General features: G+C 42.3%; 2 protein-coding genes across 6 annotated transcripts; one reads left to right on the forward strand and one right to left on the reverse strand.

Moving 5' to 3' along the window:
- Positions 1 to 1,020: 1,020 nt before the first annotated feature.
- Positions 1,021 to 13,765, forward strand: rubcn (rubicon autophagy regulator). 4 transcript variants are annotated; one of them, XM_029001803.1, is made up of 22 exons: positions 1,021 to 1,234; positions 1,941 to 2,094; positions 2,653 to 2,736; positions 3,334 to 3,478; positions 3,590 to 3,696; positions 3,778 to 3,934; positions 4,143 to 4,508; positions 4,646 to 4,693; positions 5,075 to 5,167; positions 5,411 to 5,523; positions 5,783 to 5,981; positions 6,058 to 6,159; positions 7,457 to 7,525; positions 7,866 to 7,926; positions 8,200 to 8,332; positions 8,408 to 8,553; positions 8,628 to 8,692; positions 9,987 to 10,225; positions 11,375 to 11,436; positions 11,792 to 11,945; positions 12,022 to 12,115; positions 12,262 to 13,765. In XM_029001803.1, the coding sequence occupies exons 1-22, from the start codon at positions 1,197 to 1,199 to the stop codon at positions 12,399 to 12,401; spliced, it is 2,769 nt and encodes a 922-aa protein (XP_028857636.1). In that variant the 5' UTR covers positions 1,021 to 1,196; the 3' UTR covers positions 12,402 to 13,765. The 4 variants fall into 4 exon arrangements, with proteins under 4 accessions (XP_028857636.1, XP_028857637.1, XP_028857640.1 ...); XM_029001804.1 differs by having other exon boundaries at positions 1,944 to 2,094; XM_029001807.1 differs by lacking the exon at positions 7,457 to 7,525.
- Positions 13,766 to 14,039: 274 nt separating this feature from the next.
- Positions 14,040 to 17,413, reverse strand: LOC114802439 (5-hydroxytryptamine receptor 3A-like). Of its 2 annotated transcripts, none has more exons than XM_029001341.1 (9): positions 17,319 to 17,413; positions 16,338 to 16,501; positions 16,216 to 16,260; positions 16,024 to 16,133; positions 15,766 to 15,935; positions 15,521 to 15,681; positions 15,236 to 15,446; positions 14,883 to 15,149; positions 14,040 to 14,799 (listed from the first exon to the last, which is right to left on the reverse strand). In XM_029001341.1, the coding sequence occupies exons 1-9, from the start codon at positions 17,353 to 17,355 to the stop codon at positions 14,567 to 14,569; spliced, it is 1,398 nt and encodes a 465-aa protein (XP_028857174.1). In that variant the 5' UTR covers positions 17,356 to 17,413; the 3' UTR covers positions 14,040 to 14,566. The 2 variants fall into 2 exon arrangements, with proteins under 2 accessions (XP_028857174.1, XP_028857175.1); XM_029001342.1 differs by lacking the exon at positions 17,319 to 17,413 and adding an exon at positions 16,711 to 16,729.
- Between the last annotated feature and the right edge of the window lie 1,683 nt (positions 17,414 to 19,096).

Raw genomic sequence — 19,096 nt, forward strand, 5'->3', positions numbered from 1 at the left:
GGCCGCGATGGACCAATCAACAGCGGAGCAGCTCCGCGCACCGTGACGTCATTCATCAGCCCCGATACGATTCAGCTTTACTCCGAATACTCGGTAGGATGTGCAGAGGTGACCGTTCGGAGGACACTGAGGGAAGCAGACTAGCAAGTGTGGATTTGAAAAGGTTGTGCACAGTGGTACATCTTCCTGGGATAACACGTGTCCATGAAAAGTGAACCTTCTGAGTAGGAGTCCTCTTCCTTACCCAGACAGAACAGCACATCCAGGTAGATGAACAACACAGATAGATACACGGTAGAAATGGGCAGTGGTGCCCTGCCGGTTTAAAGGAAGCGACCGTAATCAGAAGGTGCCCTGGATGAAGGTCCCGTCCCCACACACTGCTCCCCGGGCGCCTATCATGATGCCCACTGCTAAGGGTGATGGTTAAATACAGAGGACACGTTTAACTGTGTCACCGTGTGCTGTGCTGCAGTGTTTCACAATGACAATCACGTCACTTAATAAATGTATATTTTACAGCTTTGAATAAACGCAACAGGGAGACATTGTGTATTGCATATAACAGCATATCATGTTACCATATTTTTTATGGTAACATAAAAAAGAAGATCAGAAGACCCAGGTTCAAACCCCACTTACTAACATCGTGTCCCTGAGCAGGACACTTAACCCTGAGTGTCCCCCGCCGGACTGTCCCTGTCACTGACATTACTGTTTACATTCACAGCCGCTGTATATTTGAATGCAGCCTACTTTTTCTTGATATCCAAGTAGTATAATTAACGTCCTCCCCTGGTCTCTTTCTAATGTACTATGGACAGTGGGTGACAGTCAATTACAAATCATACAAAAATGAAGAATTCTATAATGAGTAAAGTGGTTAAATAGACAACGCTGTCGTGATTATGCTTTGTAAGTTGGCTCTCATCGTGGAAAGTATTTGAGGAACCCTGGTATAGCGCCCTAAATGACCGCACGCCCGTCGTGCCGTGTGCGCATGCGCAGCTGTGACGCCTGGGCGGACCGGAAGTGGAATGCTTTCCGAACGCTTGTTTGTTGTGGGATGTCAGACTCGGCGGAGTCCAAATTCGGGGAGCATGATGTAGCCAGCGAAGACTGCTCTATAGCTTCTACACGTCCATTTACCAAGCAGGAGAAGGGGGAGGAGACGTCGGTCTCTCCCAGACGGGGACATGGACATAGCAGCGGAGGCGACAACCGGCGATCGCGGGTATGACAGCAGGCGAACACACTCACAGTCTGGTGTCACTTGTGTCGCGTTTCATCTGTCGCCAGTATAGTGCAGCTCGCTCGTTTCATCTGTCCTCTACTGTTACTGTAGGCGAGTAAATGTATTTCATTCAGACTGTCTACTTCTTGATATGACGAGAGCACAGAGAAAGAAACTCATTTCCTTCATATGCCGATTTAAAGTAGCTAAAGGGATCTCACTGCTGTAATCCAAACACTTTTCAACTAAATGGGCCTGTAGGTCAAATGTAATGTAGGTTTGTCCACACACTGTTACTCAAAATGCCTTTTAAGGTCACAGTTATGCATTATGCATCAAATAACAGTTATGCATTAGTATCAAATAAGAATGAGTTTGGTCTGCAGTACTGGTTATTACACCAATGTGAAAGGAAGTCCTCAAATATAATGTGATTAGAATGTGAAACATTTATTTCTCCCTCATTTAAATGGGTGGGAAAGGAAGTCCTCGAATTTCTTGCCGCTGTTGCAGATTTGAGCTGCACAGTTTGGTCATGTTTTTTTGCTGATTGTGTGTTTGAATAGAAACCGTAATTGATCTTCATGGTCATATGCTTACTCGGTCCTGCATAGATATCCTCAGCACACCACTACAGTGCTTTGAGCTTCTAACTCAAGTCTGGATCTTTAAGGATGTTTGTGACTGGTGTCTCATGAATATTCAGCAGAGAATGCTGGAAGCTTCTTTCTAATCTGAAGACCACAGTGGAGGGACTTGTGTCCACAAACAACCCAAATGTCTGGTCTCGTTACGGGGGTCTTCAACGGCTTCACAAGGACATGAACAATATTTTGAGCCATGGCTTAAAACACGAACAAGTAAGACTCTCCCTAAAGATTTATAAGTGCCATCATGTTAATGCATGCATCAACAGAGGGCTGAAAAATCTTCTAGAAATGAGCAAAAACTCATCAAATGGACCCTCAATCATTTCAAATATTTAGGCACTGACTTGTAGACCTGAGATAAGAAATGCTCTACATAGTCTGTAGAATGTGCATTGCATCATGCATTATGAAATGGCCATTTTTTGAATGTATGATTTTTTAGCAGATTAAAAATGGCTTTAATCATTGATTGCAAATACATTTCAGAGAACAAATTTAATGACCACATTTGCAAGGCACAGAAGAATATTTAACTGAAGATTATTGTAGAAAAGTGTTCAGCTGTTATATCTATTAACAGTTTAGAATACATTTTGCTTAATGAAGGGTTTGTTAGTTCTATGCATTTACCTTGGGATATTGTACTGCACTAATTTCACTTAGACATTGGAAAATTGGGGTGTTCTAAAACCTTTGACTGATTATGTATGTTATATAACTAAAGTAAGAATGATAATGTTAGTGATTGTTGTAATTTTGTGTGTGCAGGTTTATCACAAGCAGAAAGACTACTGGCGCTTTGTGTGGTCGCTGCGCTTCATTTGTCCTCACTTAGCCCTTCATGTTGATCAGGTATACAGTATACTGTTTAAACTTATTTTGCTATAGACGGGGACAGTATGAGACTTATTAGAAGCCATTTTTAGCCCTCAAATAAAGCATTTGTCACATGATGGACTCACAGAGTTATAACAGATGTGCACTAGCAGGATCCCAAAGCATAATGCACTTAATGACCTCCTCTACACATTTATTGCATAGAGACATATACACAAAGATACTCAGAACAAGTTGCCTTTGTTTTTTAACTAATTAAAATGTCTAAAAACCTTTTTATTTAAAAATTCTTAAGAAAAGTTGCCATGAAATCAAGCCGCTGATTTTCCACAAAATCCTATCTGGTATTGTATTGCATTGATAGTATTTCACCTATAAACCTGCACGCTTATCAATATGTTATTCATTTTGTGACCTGCTCATGTTTCTTTCGACCTATAAGCACCACGGAATAAAATAGTAATATTACATGAAATCTTTGAATAGGTTGTTTGCATCGGACATGATCTTCTTTGTGCCGTGTGACTAATTAATTGTATAATAATGTAGTCTACTTTGTGAAAAGACGATCCTGACTCGGGACACTGAACTGTGTCCGCTTGTCCCCTGCAGTTCAGTCAACTGGAGCCTGTGCAGAGTCCAGGCGAGAGTTACAAGGCGGAGCGTTGGCTGCTGCACAGCTTGCAGGTCCACTCCGTCTCTTCCCAGCTACGGCCGCTCCTCACTCATGAGGCCAATACACGCAAATTCTACAATGGTAAATTGCTCCTGCTTTTTATGCCCGCTTGCACTGGATGACTGGTGTGTGCTCCAGGTTGGGAATGTTCAGGACAGGACAAAATCCACCTTTTTTGTTCTTGTTCTTCAGATGAGGCATTCGTTCTCAGTGAGCCCCACGTCTCTGCCATGTTCCAGTGTCTGGAAGCAGTAGAACAGAACAACCCTCGGCTGCTGGCTCTGCTTAATACTGTCAAAGTGAGTATGGAATGAGTCAACACATTATTTCTGATTTTCACCTTGGATTTAATTGCCTTCTGGTTTTCTTGCCTGCTCCAGTTGGCCCACTTGAAAGAATCATCTCTGGGCTTCGTGAAGAGTCAAAGCCTGTGTCCACTGCTGGGGGCAGCAGGAAGCCGGAGCCTCGGAGGGCCGTCTTTTTTGCCCACGTCTCAGTCACAGAGCAGTCCTCTGCAGCCCGTAGAGATGTCCACAGGTTTGGGCAGTCCCTCAGCCAAGCTGGCACTGTGTCAGGCTAATGAAGTTACTGAATAAGCCCCCATTCTGAGCACAATACACATTTAGTGTCCACAACGAGATGCATGTGGCTGAGGCGGCCTCGCCGTCTTCTGTGTTGCGAGTGGATCGTAGCAGAATGTTTGGTGTTGAGTTTCTGTCCTGTGTGTCCCGCCTCTCGACTTCAGGTTCCTGTGGTGCACCGTGGGTCTGCACCAGTGCAGCAGGAGAACGAAGTTTGCCCACAGCTCCCACAGTTCCCGGCATCTCCCTCACGCAGCCTGAGGCGGGGGACTTTGACGACGGGCCTGAGTACCTGGCCATCGGTAACCTGGGACAGCACCGGCTGCGGCGCGACTCGAGCAGCTCCACCCTGAACAGTGCGCCGAGCGAGGATCTCGGCGGAAATGCCTCGGGACGCGCGTCCACCACTACACTGCAGCCACAAAGGCGCAACTCCTTCTCCGAGGGTCAGGGAGGGCCGGGCCGCAGCCATGCCAGGGGCCACATCAGGTCCCTGTCTGACACGGGGGTCACCCAGAAGCAGAGGCATGGTAAAAGTTTTAAATAATACATGGTCTGTCTTTCTGCTCTCTCCCCTGCTGGCCCAGTCTGGTCCTTAACCACATTTCTTTCGAGGATAATGTTTTCTATCCGTTTCTTTCTCTTGCTTTTATCTGTCTTCATGAAGGAGGGGGACACAGGACAATCACCATTATAATAGAGGACCCTGCAGCAGGTTGGCAGTGTTGTGGCTCATTTCTCTTCATGGCCCTGCATGATGACACTTCCGCCTCCATTTCTGTCTTTGCTGTCTGCTCATCTCTTGCATTTTCTTCTGTTGGTCTCTTTGGACGTCTGAATTATTTTGGAGTGTTATATTTCTGATATGTTTACTTGAAATGTACATTAATGTAAGCCCTCTGCTGCTCTGCACTTTGTGGCCAGTATAATGTATATTTTGGCAGCTTTACCCAGTGCATTCCCATTTTTATTATCACCCCATGTCGTCATTTATTGTATAATAAGCCAGTGCACCATGAAGCATTTTACATGATCTGCAGAGGAGTGTGCATTATATTGCTTTTCCTGTAATTGGTGACTGCTCTGAACTTTTTAGAATCTGCTGCTGATCCCTGTGGGAAGGATTATGGTTCTTTTTCACCTCAGAGCAATGATGAAGGCGCTCCGAACTCTGCTTATATGGAGTCCAGTAAGTTTCACCTACTTCCCCATAGTGGTTAATGGATTGTATTCTTAACTGAATGTCTAGTCGGTCTTGTGTAGTTTTGTAGAGCGAAACTTTGGACAGTTTGCATGTGCCATTGAAGGAATGTCATTTTCAAATTTAATCATATTTGTCCTGTGGTTAATTATACTGTTAACACCTGTTTTCTACCAATCGGTCATGAATGCCACTATTTGTTACATTTACAGAAATTTCTGGTGTTTGCAGATTTAAAGCATAGCACAATCACTGATGGTATGTTCCGGAAGCCCTCAGAAGGTCAGAGTCTCATTAGCTACCTTGCTGAACAGGATTTTGGGAGCTGTGCAGACTTGGAAAAGGTCAGAAATATTCTGCAATTCTGTATGTATTTTGTGATCCTCCGTTACATGTTCTTTTTAAGCCGGTCAACTGGTCATCAAAAATGTTGTTCTCTAAAAACATCAATAGTGTCATATAATGAAACATTGCAATGCTTAAATATATAATTGCTTTCTTGTTTGCTTAATCTGAGCTGAGTGGTATCTGGTTTTGGTAATCTATGGAATCTTTACACATTTATTAAATGGAATGTCATGATATGAATGTTTCCTTATGTAGGAGAATGCCCACTTCAGTATATCCGAGTCGCTCATTGCTGCCATCGAGTTGATGAAATGCAACATGCGCCGGCATGTGGAGGACGCCGAGGAGGAGGGTGACAGCGACTCCGAGATCCAGCAACTGAAACAGAAAATCCGTCTGCGCAGACAGCAGATACGCCACAGCAAGCTCCAGCCCAGCACTCCATCCATTCAGGGTATGCTGCATGGGAGAGGGGGAACATGGGAGGAGGATTTTGTCATTTTCATTCACAACTTTCTGCCCTTTTTCAGTCTTCCAGTCTACAGACAGTGGGGGTTCAAGGAGCTCCCAAGACTCCTTCCACCTGTCGGGATCAGGCTCTGCTGAGGAGGTGGAACAGTGTGAGCTGAAAGGTATTAATGGAGAGAACTGGAGAGAAAACAGTTTTACATATTCATTCTTCATCCAAATCATTCTCATTGTAACATTGATCTCTCTTCATTGGCTTCTCTATGTGGGCATGTCTTTAGAGATCCTGATTTGTGTATAAAAAAATCACCTTTGACATTTTTTGTTTATGTGAATGTAATTCAGTTATGTTGATCAAACTTGCATCAGTTACTGAACAAGACTTTGCCAGGAAAGAGGCACACCAGTCACCAAGCAAATTAAGATTGTGTGGGGAACAGTGTTAAAAATGTGTACAGACATGAACTACACACCCAGATCGGAATTTCTATGACAACATATATGTGGCTTCATTCCCTGACTCAGGGACCATCTTGAGAGAGTATCCCTACACAGTACTAGTTTAAAGGACACGTCGTCTGCACATCCACACCATGCTACAGTGATCAACAGTCTCATGTCAATTTACAGCTAGTTGTCACTGCTATTCAGAGACCCCAAGCATCAGCACTAAGCTGAGGAAATCTTTGTCATAGTGTCACTAACATGTGACCCTGCGATCACCCCAGAGATACACTTTGGCAAATCAAATTATAATTAGTTGATGAGGTGTAAGAAACATTCAGGACAGCATTGGACAGGCCAGTAGGACACTGTCATGCAGCACGTTTAGTATTTGCAATGTGGATGTACATACGGAAAAATATCTGCAATTATGCCTGTGTGGACATATTCCAAGCACAAGCTGTGGGTCAATGGAGAGGTCAGATGAAGGTTCAGAGTGCAAACCGCAGTCTTCCAGCAGCAGTCTGCAAAGGCAGGAAAACCCATCTCTGAAAATCAATTAAAGCAACCAAGGGACAATACATGGAAATGGCTCAGGCACATTTGGGTTAAAGACCATCTTCAAAAAGAGACGCCTGCAGTGTGGGGGACGTTTCTTCTTCTCCCTCTGTCTCAGTGGAGCACATTCTCCATCTGCTTTTTAGGATAAAGTCTGAGTTTTTGTTATAATAAAACATGTAAATACTTAAAATTATTATAATAAACACATATAAACCTCTGGGACTGGTCAGTCCTCCTGGGCTATACCTAACCTTTCCCTGCCCTGGTCTCCAGTCCCATATGAGGCACTCCAGACAAACCTACAGACAAAACAGAAGGTGAAAATAATGACATTTCTAATAGTTATGGAGAAAACTGATGAAACATTGGCATGAATGTAGGTTTGGGAGTATGTCGGTTTTTAGCAGCATCATATCAATGTCACAATATTCATGAACAGTTTCTGGTGTCCTTCAGATGGCTGTGGTTCCCTGATGGCGGCGTCTCAAAGCGGCCTGTCCCTCTCACTTGCCTCTCTCTTTTCAGGTATCTGGGCTGGGCTGGGATGGACTGGGGGGTTTTGTCAGCAGAAAGCATTGATGCAGGGCCTGGAGTGTAGCTGTGTGTGTTTGGGGTGGGGTGGGGCTCTAGAGGCTAATATAATTTTGCTCCTTTTAGGCTCTATCTTGCATGCTTTGTAAGCCATGCTGTGTCTTGTCAAAATCATTACATGTCATTCTTCATAGTTCTCCCACTGTTCCTCATTGTAATCAACTGATAAAAAGAACCATTGTCATGTTAGGAATTCACAGACTTACCAAATACCATAAATACAGACAGAAGCTGTGTCACAATTCGTGTAATTATATTTCAATTTTGCTTTCAGATGCTGACATTAAACGCAGTGTAACTGGTAGCAGCCGATCGTTTTTGAGCACAGAGTCCATGTAAGTGTATGGAAATTCTGCATAGTTAAATTATTAATGTGTGAAATATGATCACCGATTGCCAGGGCCAGTAACACGTTTGAGCATGTTAGTAGATATGATTTGACCTGAATGTATGGTAAAATGAGTGCTAGTGCAGACTATAAAGAAAAAAAAATTAATATGGAAAAGAATTTGATGTAAAAGTGCTCATTATGTTACAAATTAGAGTTATCCCTGCTTTAGAAATGAATTTTATTTAGGTGCATGTTATGTTTTTGTCTTTTTCCACAGTTCTCCATCATATCTCCACTCAAACTCTGCTGAGTCGGTGGCCATGGGTCTCCTGAGGCAGTTTGAAGGCATGCAGTTGCCTGCAGCTTCAGAATTGGAGTGGTTGGTCCCAGAGCATGACGCTCCCCAGAAGGTAAGTAACACTAAATAAGAATAGGAATTGGAATATTTGTAGCATTGCATTTACTGATTTTTCTGCTTCCCCAAGCTCCTTCCTATTCCTGATTCTCTACCCATTTCCCCTGATGATGGCGAGCATGCAGACATCTATAAACTTCGCATTCGTGTGCGAGGTAACCTGGAGTGGGCTCCTCCAAGACCTCAGATCATCTTCAATATTCATCCTGCTCCGAAGTAAGCCAAAGCTAATTAACGCTATATATATGCGAATAGTTGCAATTGCTAATCTTCCCAACGTTCTTTGTCAGGAGGAAAGTAGTGGTTGCAAAGCAGAACTATAGATGTGCTGGATGTGGGATTCGCATCGATCCAGGTAAAAAATGAACAATTTGTCAGTGCTATACAGTTTAGATCAGATGTCTTCAGTGTCACGAATTAGAGCTGCAGGATAAGTGATGTATGAACAAAAAAAATTTAACAATTAAGATTTATTCATTAGAAATGTTTATTTTATGACAAAACATGTAAAGGACAAAAGCACTTACACTTTCTGTCCCTGACTGTCCCTGTCACTACTGATTGTAAGGCACTCTGGATAAGGGCCATAAATGCCGTAAATGTATTAATAAGGACTGGGAGGTGAGAGGTCCCAAGGTCTACCTACCGAACAAACAAAAGGGGTGGACAACCCCCAAATTAACCAGACACGCAAAAGTGATGAAAAAAAAAGTTATTTTTTCAAGTACACATGCTGTCCCAGCGAAATGCTGTCCTGGCCGTGTAGCTAGTTCAACAAGACCAGTAACCACCACTGTTTCCCCCCCCACCCTTCCTTGCTAGCTGTGCTCTTCCCCACACAACTTCTAAATGAGGAAAAGGCTCAAAGGAAGTTTATATCACTGCGATACACTGCAGCACAGCACACAGTGCACACATTGAAATGTGTCCTCTGCTTTTAACCAATCACCTTTGGTGAGCAGTGGGCGAGCAGTGTGTGGGGACTGTCCCTTCATCAAGGGGACCTCAGATTCAAACCCGCAACCCGTTGATTACGAGTGCATTTCCTTGGCCAAGGTGAGAGGTTTCCGTACCAGGAGTCAATCCTGTGTGTCTAGACCATATGGGAAGATCTGAACCCGCAAAGTCTCCCGCAGGGACAACACTGGGTTAAAGACAACAATAACCAAACATGAGAATTCAGCTCATATACGCTGTTATCACATGTAGTATGTTTTACACAATCCGACATATGTACGTATCTGGCATTCTGGTTGTTGTTTCATAGATGAAACATATGAGAGAATGAGAAGCTCTGCTCACAAGAATGAAAGTAAAGTGAAGTATATATTCCTGCTGCGTCGTCCACTGAAGTTTGATGTAGTCCAGTTTATTGTCCAGGGAACGGACGTTGGATAGGACGGACGGATCAGCCCTTAGCCTAGCACGGACACTTCTTTTGCAGCGGCATTTCCCTCGGGCACCGGCATCAGGGCACACTGGGGCCTGGAGGCCTGCTCTGCAGCAGTCCAATCGCGTGCAGATGATCTCAGAATTCATCCTGTACGTCAGCAGGATGACAAAGCTGGAAGCAGCAAACTAGTATTTGTCAATACCAGTCATTCTTATGAATTTTTATTTAGCTGTGTTTTTTCCCCCTCTTTTTAAAGACTACATAAAGAGACTGCGTTATTGTGAGTACCTGGGCCGTTTCTTCTGCCAGTGCTGCCATGAGAATGCCCAGGCCGTGGTCCCAGGGAGAATTTTGAGGAAGTGGGACTTCAGTAAATACTACGTCAGCAATTTTGCAAGAGACCTGCTGAGCAAGATTGCGGGAGACCCCCTCTTCAATCCAAATGACATTAATAATGGCCTCTATAAAAAAGTGAAGTCACTAGAGGCAGTCAGGGTAAGATCATGTATTAATTGAAGGTGTTGAAATGAATCGTATAATTGATGCATCGTGATGCAGACGTGGAAAATGTTGCATCAATGCAGTGTAGAATATAATCGTTCATATCATACGTTACATGGTGATTTTCAGGCGGTGGAGGATACTCTTTCTCTGAGTATCCAGAGATCTACAACTTAACATTATCGAAAAGCACGCATACCGCGGCGAACACAGCGTGTTCAGTCTGAAAGCGGCTTTGAATTTTCTACAACGAGCAGAAAAATGGTCTGTGTTCAGTCTGCACTCACCTGACTCTACAGACGTCTGAACCAGGCATTTCTCAGGCATCCACGCATGTACAGTTCTCATTCTGTACACAGTCTAAACAGTCCCACCAGAGTCATGTGAAATGAGATGTTTCGTTTAATTCAATTGAACAAAAAAAAAATTAATTCTGTAAAGAATGCTGTTTTAAACTAAGATAACGTCAGGGTTGGATTTTTACATTCAGTATTGCTGTTCAGGTTTTGACATGCAACTGTTTACCAATTTTTACCTGAATAAATATTCAAAATGTTAATAGAAAGGTATTAGACATTAAAATAAATGATTGTTCTATAAATCAGGCCTATGGTTACATCAAACTGTTTACAATTACAAATGATATTTAATTTAATGGAATCTCTTTAAGTGATTGCCTGTAACCTTTTTCAAAAGAAAATGTCTAATTTCTACGCTGTGACAGAGTTGATAAAACACTGTAAAACTGACATTTACTTATTCACTGTTGATTTGTATTACAGTAGAACAATAATGTCACTGCAGAGAAATTAGACATTTTGAAAAGTTACTAGTGGTTACAGGCAACCATCTTGGAAGAAGACAAACATTTTTCTGCTCATTGTAGCAAATCAATGCGTCCACACAGGAGTACGAGACCTTAACTCATACTACATGTAGAAAATGTATGGCATGCATCATGATGCATCGATATTGAGGCAATCTAATTGAATCGTGACACCAGTGAAGGTTCACACCTCTAGTATTAATCCACATAGACACTTCAGATGTTGTGTCAGCTACTTAATTCATAACTTTTATTTAAAAAGTGGACAATAATAACAGAAATATTTCAAAAATATGTTTTTATACCTTGTCTTTCAGGTGTTGAGAGTTCAGTTGTTTCACATGAAGAATTTGTTTAAAACCTGTCGTTTGGCCAATGAGTAAGTGTTTTCATGTAATAATCTATGTAGATGTTTCTTTTTATGATACACTTCTAATGATTACGGTCAGTCATTCCAGGCTTATTGCATGCGATATTAAACATAGTAGTTTAACACTAGCACAAGGGCTCCATCAGGATGCATGTGTAGAACTGATAACATGACATATTTAGGCTTCTACAATGGTGTGTAGTGCAAGCTAAAATTTGCGCTACTGGTCCACTGCAAGACTCCATCATCCAGTAGAAAGGAACAGGGAACAGGGTCTAGAATGACAACAATAGATGAGTGTTATGGACAGATGTCTACATAGGTTGGGGCCATGTATTAATGTTTATGCTCTAATTTCCTACAGATTATTAGATTTATTTGACAGTGTCCCATGTTACTTGACTGAGGATCTACACCTTTTCTCACTCAATGATCTCACTGCTGTGCGAAATGGAGATCTGGTTCCAAAACTTCGAGAACTACTACGTTTAGGAGCAGCTCATGTTGCAGGGTGTATGGTAAGAATAGTCTGAGCTTTATTTTGTCCAGCTTTAGTCCTGTAATAATGATTTATTCTGCACTCTTTTCCTACAGCTCTGCCAGGCAAAAGGGTTTGTTTGTGAATTCTGTGGCAATGACAGAGATATCGTCTTCCCCTTCGAGCTAAACAAGTGCCAACGATGTGAAGGTGAGTCTCCTTTGAAAGTCCTCCCTTTGTAAGCATCTATTGTAAATAGTTGAAATGTCGCCTTGTTCTATTACCAGAAGGTGCGTGGAGGCGATTCTGAGAAGCCATGCCTTGACTGTTGTGCCATGTTCATTTATTTTTATCAGAATGTAAAGCGTGCTACCACAAAGGATGTTATAAAGATGGGAAAGAGTGCCCACGGTGCCAGAGGCTGTCAGAGAGGCGGGAGAGGATGGCACGGAAGAACATGGAGGAGCAAGAAGACAGAGATGAGAATGGTGAGTGAACATGAACTGTGGACTGTAACAAACTAACATCAGCACAACCTCATTGTACTGACCGACACCTTAAAAACTTCCCAAAACACTGTCAACACTGTCTCTGTACACTAAGGGGCACACTTTGCCCCCAATTTTTGTTTAGTGTCATGACTTGTGGTTCTTTTTGTTGTCCGAATATTTTATTTATTTATTGTCTAGCCTGTGTGCCTCCTAGATTGTTGGATGGAATAAGCATTATGAAATCAGCATGTCTGTAGAAGAAGAGATGGGTGCACATGTGAGATTTTTTTTGTTCGGCTGTGTACATGTATGCACTTGACTGGGACTGTACATGATTTCAGTGCATGAATGCACTTGAGGGGTTTCACACCAGCCTATTTAGTGGGCACTTAATACTGTCTTTTATATATATATATATATGTGTGTGTGTGTGTGTGTGTGTGTGTGTGTGTGTGTGTGTGTGTGTGTGTGTGTGTGTGTGTGTGTGTTTGGAGAATAACAAGATGTCACGAGAATGAGGTTCTACTTACTTGCACTGTCACAGTTTTGGGGACAGTGGTTTCAATGTTTCTTTCATCCAAGAACCAAATGTATGTGGGTTTTTTGTCCTTTTGATTGTATTCCTAAACCTTTCATTACAACCTGCCTCATGCTGAATTCAGGCCAAACTCTCAAAATCATCCTTAGGTGACTGATATTTAAGTATTTGCCATATTTGTCTGGCACTTTGGATGATACTCCAGGGGTGATCTCAATCAATAAATTGTATTTTCCCAGTCACTATGATAATAGATAACATTGCATTCTTATTTCTGTTCTCATTTGTAAGTTTGAGATCATTCTATGCCTTGAATTTATGCTCGCAGCAAAGCCAATTCCTGATTCCCCAAATATTTGGAGGGTCCATTTTTTGCCCATTTCAATGTAAGGAATGTGGAATGTAATTTTAAACCTTTAAAGCTATCTTACGAAAGCTCTGTTTACATACTCGCAAAGCCTCTTTTAACCGAATTGCTCTAACCTCCTTCATACACAATTGATTACATGTTAAGCAATAATGAAAACGCTTTTCATTCTATTGTCAGCTGCTGAAAGCTCCAATTGCACTGATCTTCAGTCAGAGAACAATAGAAATAAGAGTTTAATGTGGCTGCTGATGATATTGTAGTATAGCAATGACTAAGTTCTCAGTTTTATCCTACTGTTAGCCCTCAGCTTGGTGGGTGTGTAATTATTAACTGCCGTTTTCTGGTTGAGGCTTATAAAATGAATTGCACTACTGAAAAAAAAGATATATATATATATATATATGACTCATGTAATTTTGTTACATAATGTTTTGACTATTAAAAAATGTGGTTTGTCTGGTGTCTTTGTTTTTTTATGTAATATTAACAGGATATGAGAACGGCCTGTTTTTCTATCATAAATTATCCTCCTCATTCTTCTCGAAGGTACTGAGGTCTTTCTCAGTACCTCTACATCCTACATCCACAGGAATGACTGCTCGTCTTACCTTCCTGGCTGCTGAGGTCAACTGACAGCAGATTTGGAATGCCACTGCTTTAATAATCCAACTTAAATTTTTATTCATTCATTCGTTCACATGACAGCTCCCATTTCTTTCCTTTTATAATGCCCTTCATAATTAGAAGCCCCACTTTGGTTACATGTGACACTGCCCCTTCTATGAGAGCAGCTGAATGAACAAACTATATGTTCCAAATATATTATTTACTTCAATTTAACCTTGTTCAAAAATATGCATACCTCTGCACATAAATCCCTTAGAAACTATTCTGGGGAAAAAAGTACTATAGTACTGTACTATTAGACCACTGGCCACTCATAAACAGTATTTCGTGGCATATGAGGTATTAAGCTGTGTCTAGTGGATGGCCCAAATGCAATCCAGACCACTTTGATATGAGCAATCAGACCTCAGTATCATAATCAAATCACCCAAGACAGATGTGAGGGTGAATGTCAGGTCACAACAAGAATGTGGGATATTTAACGATTTTCTGTAATATCAGATCAAATGTAAACCCTGTTTGAAGGCACTTTAATCTAGAATTTTTTATATTAACATCGGGTTTGGTATGCAGTGAGAGCTCATCTTAATATAAAGCCCAATTTAACTAAAAGGAGACAGATATGACCTGAGGGTTCACTGGTTAAACCAGATGCACCACATGCAAATGATGACAAAGGCATAGAAGGAGATAAGCATCAGATAGATACGGAAAAGCAAGAAGTCTAAGACGTAGCCCACGTGGCACCATTGATCCTGCAGTTCCTCCTCCTTCTGCAGTGAGCTCAAATGGGAACGCATGACACTCACATCCTTGCAGATCTGGATGAGCTCAGGCACAGCTTGAAGTGCAATACCGGGAACCGTGTCTGAGATAAGAGAAAAGAGAATTTAGAATGAACACATTCTAGATTGTGAAAGCCTCTGCTGAGGTCAGAAAATTTCTTCTCACTGCTGGTGCTTGGATTGCTGTCTGATTGGGGGCTAGTGGGCTGAATGGTCCACGGCCCGGCAGATTCAGCTTTCTCTTGTGACCTTCGAGGAGGGCCGTCTAGCCATTTGTAACAAATGAGGCGAGCAATGTAGCCCAAAATCACAACTCGGACCCAGTGGGGCACCTCGCGGTACTTCATGGAATTATGATGGAGGACATTGGTGATTATGACTGTTTCCAGGAGACTGATGACCATGAGTGCCAGGCACACTGAGAAATAAATACCTGAGGGGTATCAGAAAGCAATGCATGAATCAGACTAAATTCTGTCCTCTTCTGTCTCGTGTCTCTGTGTCTGCCTGCCAACTGACCTATTATAGGCGTGCCATTTGCGGTGCTTGGTAACAAGTCATTCATAATGAGCAAGAAGACGGTGTAGCCCAAGATCAGGGTCATCTTAAAGGAGGCCCGGTCCACACTGTGTGGCGGTAGGTAGAAGGAGAGGATGTCGATGAGCATGAGGAATGAGCTGGGGATCAGCAGATTCACCACGTACAGTATCGGACGTCTCTTTATCACCACCTAGTGGAAAACAAGACACAAATTTCACCCACTAACCCACTGGCCCGTAACCAAACCGCAAAAGTCCTTCTTACCCAGAAGGTAATAATGTCCCACTCGTCTATGCCAAACTGCAGGATGCTGGATTCTCCCAGGATGACCACCAGCTCCCACTCACCACTAGTCTCCAGATATCGCTTCGAGTTTCCTGACATCTGCTCAAATGGCAGTGCAGGGCTGACCCGGACATCTTTAACTACACCAGGCAGAAAGCGATGTGAAGTATTAGAGACGCTTCATCTCTTACACGTCCACTCTCTGATGGGAAATTTTTAAGTACTTGTGTGCATGTAGGAGCCAAAGGTGAATGTGCAGTTCTGGATGTCAAAGGGAAAACTGAAGATCTGCAGGTTGCATGAGCTCACAAGCCTCAGCATTCGATCATAGCGAATGTGTCCAGTGTGGTTGATGTACACATAAGGACATTCCTGGGAAACATCATCATCCACGCTACGAGATAAGAGAAGAAGGACCAAGGTGAAATGAAGTTGATAGCTGATAGCAAAGTAAAAGTCTCAGCCAATATGTATGGACTCACAATTCATATACTATAATATCTGGTGTCCACAGTTCGTGTACTGGGAGAGATATCTTGGTAACACCATCACATTGCATTGGGTCCCAAACAAGAAACTCATGGAACCAGTACTGGCAAATGACAAAGACCAGAATAAAAAAAGACTTAATTTCCATTTTAGAGGATCTGAATACGATATGGGGCGTGCCTTACCAGCCTGAGCCAGAGGAAGGTGGTGAGAATCTGGGTCTTCTCATTCTTAAGGTGAACAGACAGTTAGACGACTGGTTATGCACATGCTTATGTAGCTCTAATTCATTTTCCAGGACACTTACCACGCCCAATACAGCATACAGAGTAAATGAAATATTGGCTATTGTTGGGTTGCTCAGGTTCACGGCTGGCCTGAACTGCTTTTTGTCAAACACGTCCTGCATAGACTCATAAGTTGGACCGCTGTGTCCTTCACGACACTCGAGGTTACCTACACATGTGGACACTGAAAAAAGAATCATTATTATTTGCTTTGATGAATGACAGTCTCATATGTACACTAGCATCAAAAGTTGATTCCCCCAACTCCTTTTTTACATTATAGAATAAACTTAGAATAGACGCAGGACTATGAATAATACAAGTGAGGTTTTTTAGTTGACTATTTGCATCTCTACACATCCGGGAGGTTTTGCTGTGATGGCAGCTTCTCACATCTTTTTTGTCTTCTCTCTTTTTGTCTTCTCTCCTCAACGAGGATGGTTTCCAACAGTCCTGACAGTTTCTGCTTTCTTATCTTTCACTCATGTTATTGAGCATCAAGCTGCTGACGATGATGACTATAGTGACCAAAGTAGCCATAAAGGTAAAAAGAGGAAAAAACTGATTCATCAAACATACTTCACTTTCTCCAGATGAAACAAAAAAAAAAGCCTCCATCTTAGTCTCCATAACCGCTGCAGAATGTATAAATGTATAAAACAGGCAAAGTAAACATAATATTATATTATACATTATATATTTTTTTTTATTTAAACATCTGCTTCCGTATTTGCAGAACCAAATTCTTGTATTCAATATATAATTTTAGTATTTTATAAATTATATAGATTACTATACAATAATCTCCATATGTGGTGGTAAAATCAGGAACAAACATCATACCTTTCCATCCACACTGAAATACATGCAACTACTTCACCATTAATAAATATGAAACAAAACATGCTTAATAAAAAAATGTATTACATTTAGCATTTTCTTAATAAATTTCTTTCGTATTTCTCTAGCCAGTAGAACATTAAACTGTTTAACGAGATTACCTGCCAGCAGAAAGAAACAAGAAGTTAAGAGGAGCATTTCTGTATCAGTTTACAGTAAAGCCCATCTGGTAGGCTTCTCCTGCTCACAGTCCTGGTCACGTTGCTGAATGGCATCTCGACCACACTGGTCTAGTCTATAAGAAGATGTTTTTTTTACACCTGCGATAAGCACTGAACCATGTTTTTCGTGAGAAACATATTCACAAGCAGATAATAACACACCATTAATTGCTTAGTGTTTGGGTTTGTCTGCCAGAACTTTCCATGGTATCTATGTGTGAATTTATTTAATTGGTTAACACTGTTAATTGCTTTTACCAGTACGTAACTAGTACAATTACAATTTAAATAGGACAGGGCATTTTTTTTGGTCAACTGATGTGTTTGGATCTCTGTTCCTATGGCATAGAATAGGAAATTGCTTTTCATATTAAACAAGAGATAAACCACATTCCCCATGACTGTGTATCACTGAGACTGTGCCTATAATACAGGGGAGAGGAAGCATTGTACATCTTCTGCCATTGTGTTACCGGTACACACTATTTTTTCTCTGAAATTCAAGTACTTCAATGTCTCACCCTACTCAGAAATTAAAGCATAAAATAATTGAAGTTCAAAAAAAGAAACCATGGAATCCATTTGTATCCAAAATGTATTCTAAACTGTAGTTATAACAGCTGTCATGACCACGGGCTGACAGGGGAAGGAAGCACAGAAACGGGACATCTGGGCAAATAGGATTTATTAAACAACACAAAGGAAACAGCACAAAAACCAAAAACCGGGAGAACAAAAATGAACCCGCAGGCGTGTGGCAATTGCCAGGAACAAAAACTAACATAAAGGTAAGTCTATGGTGTCCACATCAATGCAACAGCGTTGGTCTGCTACCCAACAGGTCTTTATAACAGGGCTCCAACCATGGACGCCTAATCAGCCACACCTGTCCATGGTTAGAGCCCTGCCATCAAGCTGAGTGGTGCCAGGTGTGGCTCCAGCTGCACCCAGCTGTGACAGAGCCCCCCCTCCACAAGCTACATCTGCGAAACCCAAGCAGCAACATCAGCAGTGGCAACCACAGGGCTCCAGCCCTGCTGTCGCTGGTGGTCCTCCCTGGCACCGGAGGACCTGGACCCTCTGGCTGGCCCCCGGACGTCGTCCAGCATGGCGGCATCAGCCCCTCCATCAACCACAGGCCCTCTTCCTGCCCGTTCCGGATGGAACTTCATGGCCCCATGCCTGGCCCGCCCTGCTCACCGGCTACCGGAGGATCTGGCCCAGTCGCTTCCCTGCCCACCCCCCCCTTCAGGAGGCTCTTGTAGGTTGCTTTGCCCAAAATGTACTGGTCACACCATGTTTTTTAAGGTAGTTCTGGCACATCTTGGAATTATGTTTTGAGTCATTTTCTTGTTGTAGCATGACCCTTCACAGTGCCACCGACATTTCAAAAAAAGCCCCAGACCATCATGCCAGCTCCTTTTAAATTTACAATTGATGTCACTTGACCACTTACAAAAATCCAGCATGATGAGCCCGTAACATCATAATACTGTCTTCAGTCATCCATTGGCGGTGTTTCATGGCCAGGCAAGACTCTTTAGCAGTGGCTTTCTTGCTGCAACTCGACCTGCAACTTGGAAGTCTTCTCTTTACAGTTGAAACTGAGTCTTTCTTACTTTGATCACTATTAAGTAGTGCTTGGAGCTGCAGTCCTGTGAGCTGCCTATCACACAAGCTGAAACTTGTCTTCTGGTGCTATTGTGGTTTTGGGTCTG

This window comes from Denticeps clupeoides, chromosome 13, assembly GCF_900700375.1.
Source record: "Denticeps clupeoides chromosome 13, fDenClu1.1, whole genome shotgun sequence".
NCBI lineage: Eukaryota > Metazoa > Chordata > Actinopteri > Clupeiformes > Denticipitidae > Denticeps > Denticeps clupeoides.

What these genes read in the sequence shown, in the direction of transcription:
- rubcn (XM_029001803.1), top strand. Translation starts at nt 1,197, where the DNA reads ATGGACATAGCAGCGGAGGCGACAACCGGCGATCGCGG. An exon ending in AGCATGACGCTCCCCAGAAG is followed by an intron (nt 8,333 to 8,407) that starts GTAAGTAACACT and finishes TGCTTCCCCAAG; the next exon opens with CTCCTTCCTATTCCTGATTC. An exon ending in ACCTGTCGTTTGGCCAATGA is followed by an intron (nt 11,437 to 11,791) that starts GTAAGTGTTTTC and finishes AATTTCCTACAG; the next exon opens with ATTATTAGATTTATTTGACA.
- LOC114802439 (XM_029001341.1), bottom strand. Translation starts at nt 17,355, where the DNA reads ATGCTCCTCTTAACTTCTTGTTTCTTTCTGCTGGCAG. An exon ending in GATATTATAGTATATGAATT is followed by an intron (nt 15,936 to 16,023) that starts GTGAGTCCATAC and finishes CTTATCTCGTAG; the next exon opens with CGTGGATGATGATGTTTCCC. An exon ending in CAGCAATCCAAGCACCAGCA is followed by an intron (nt 14,800 to 14,882) that starts GTGAGAAGAAAT and finishes CTCTTATCTCAG; the next exon opens with ACACGGTTCCCGGTATTGCA.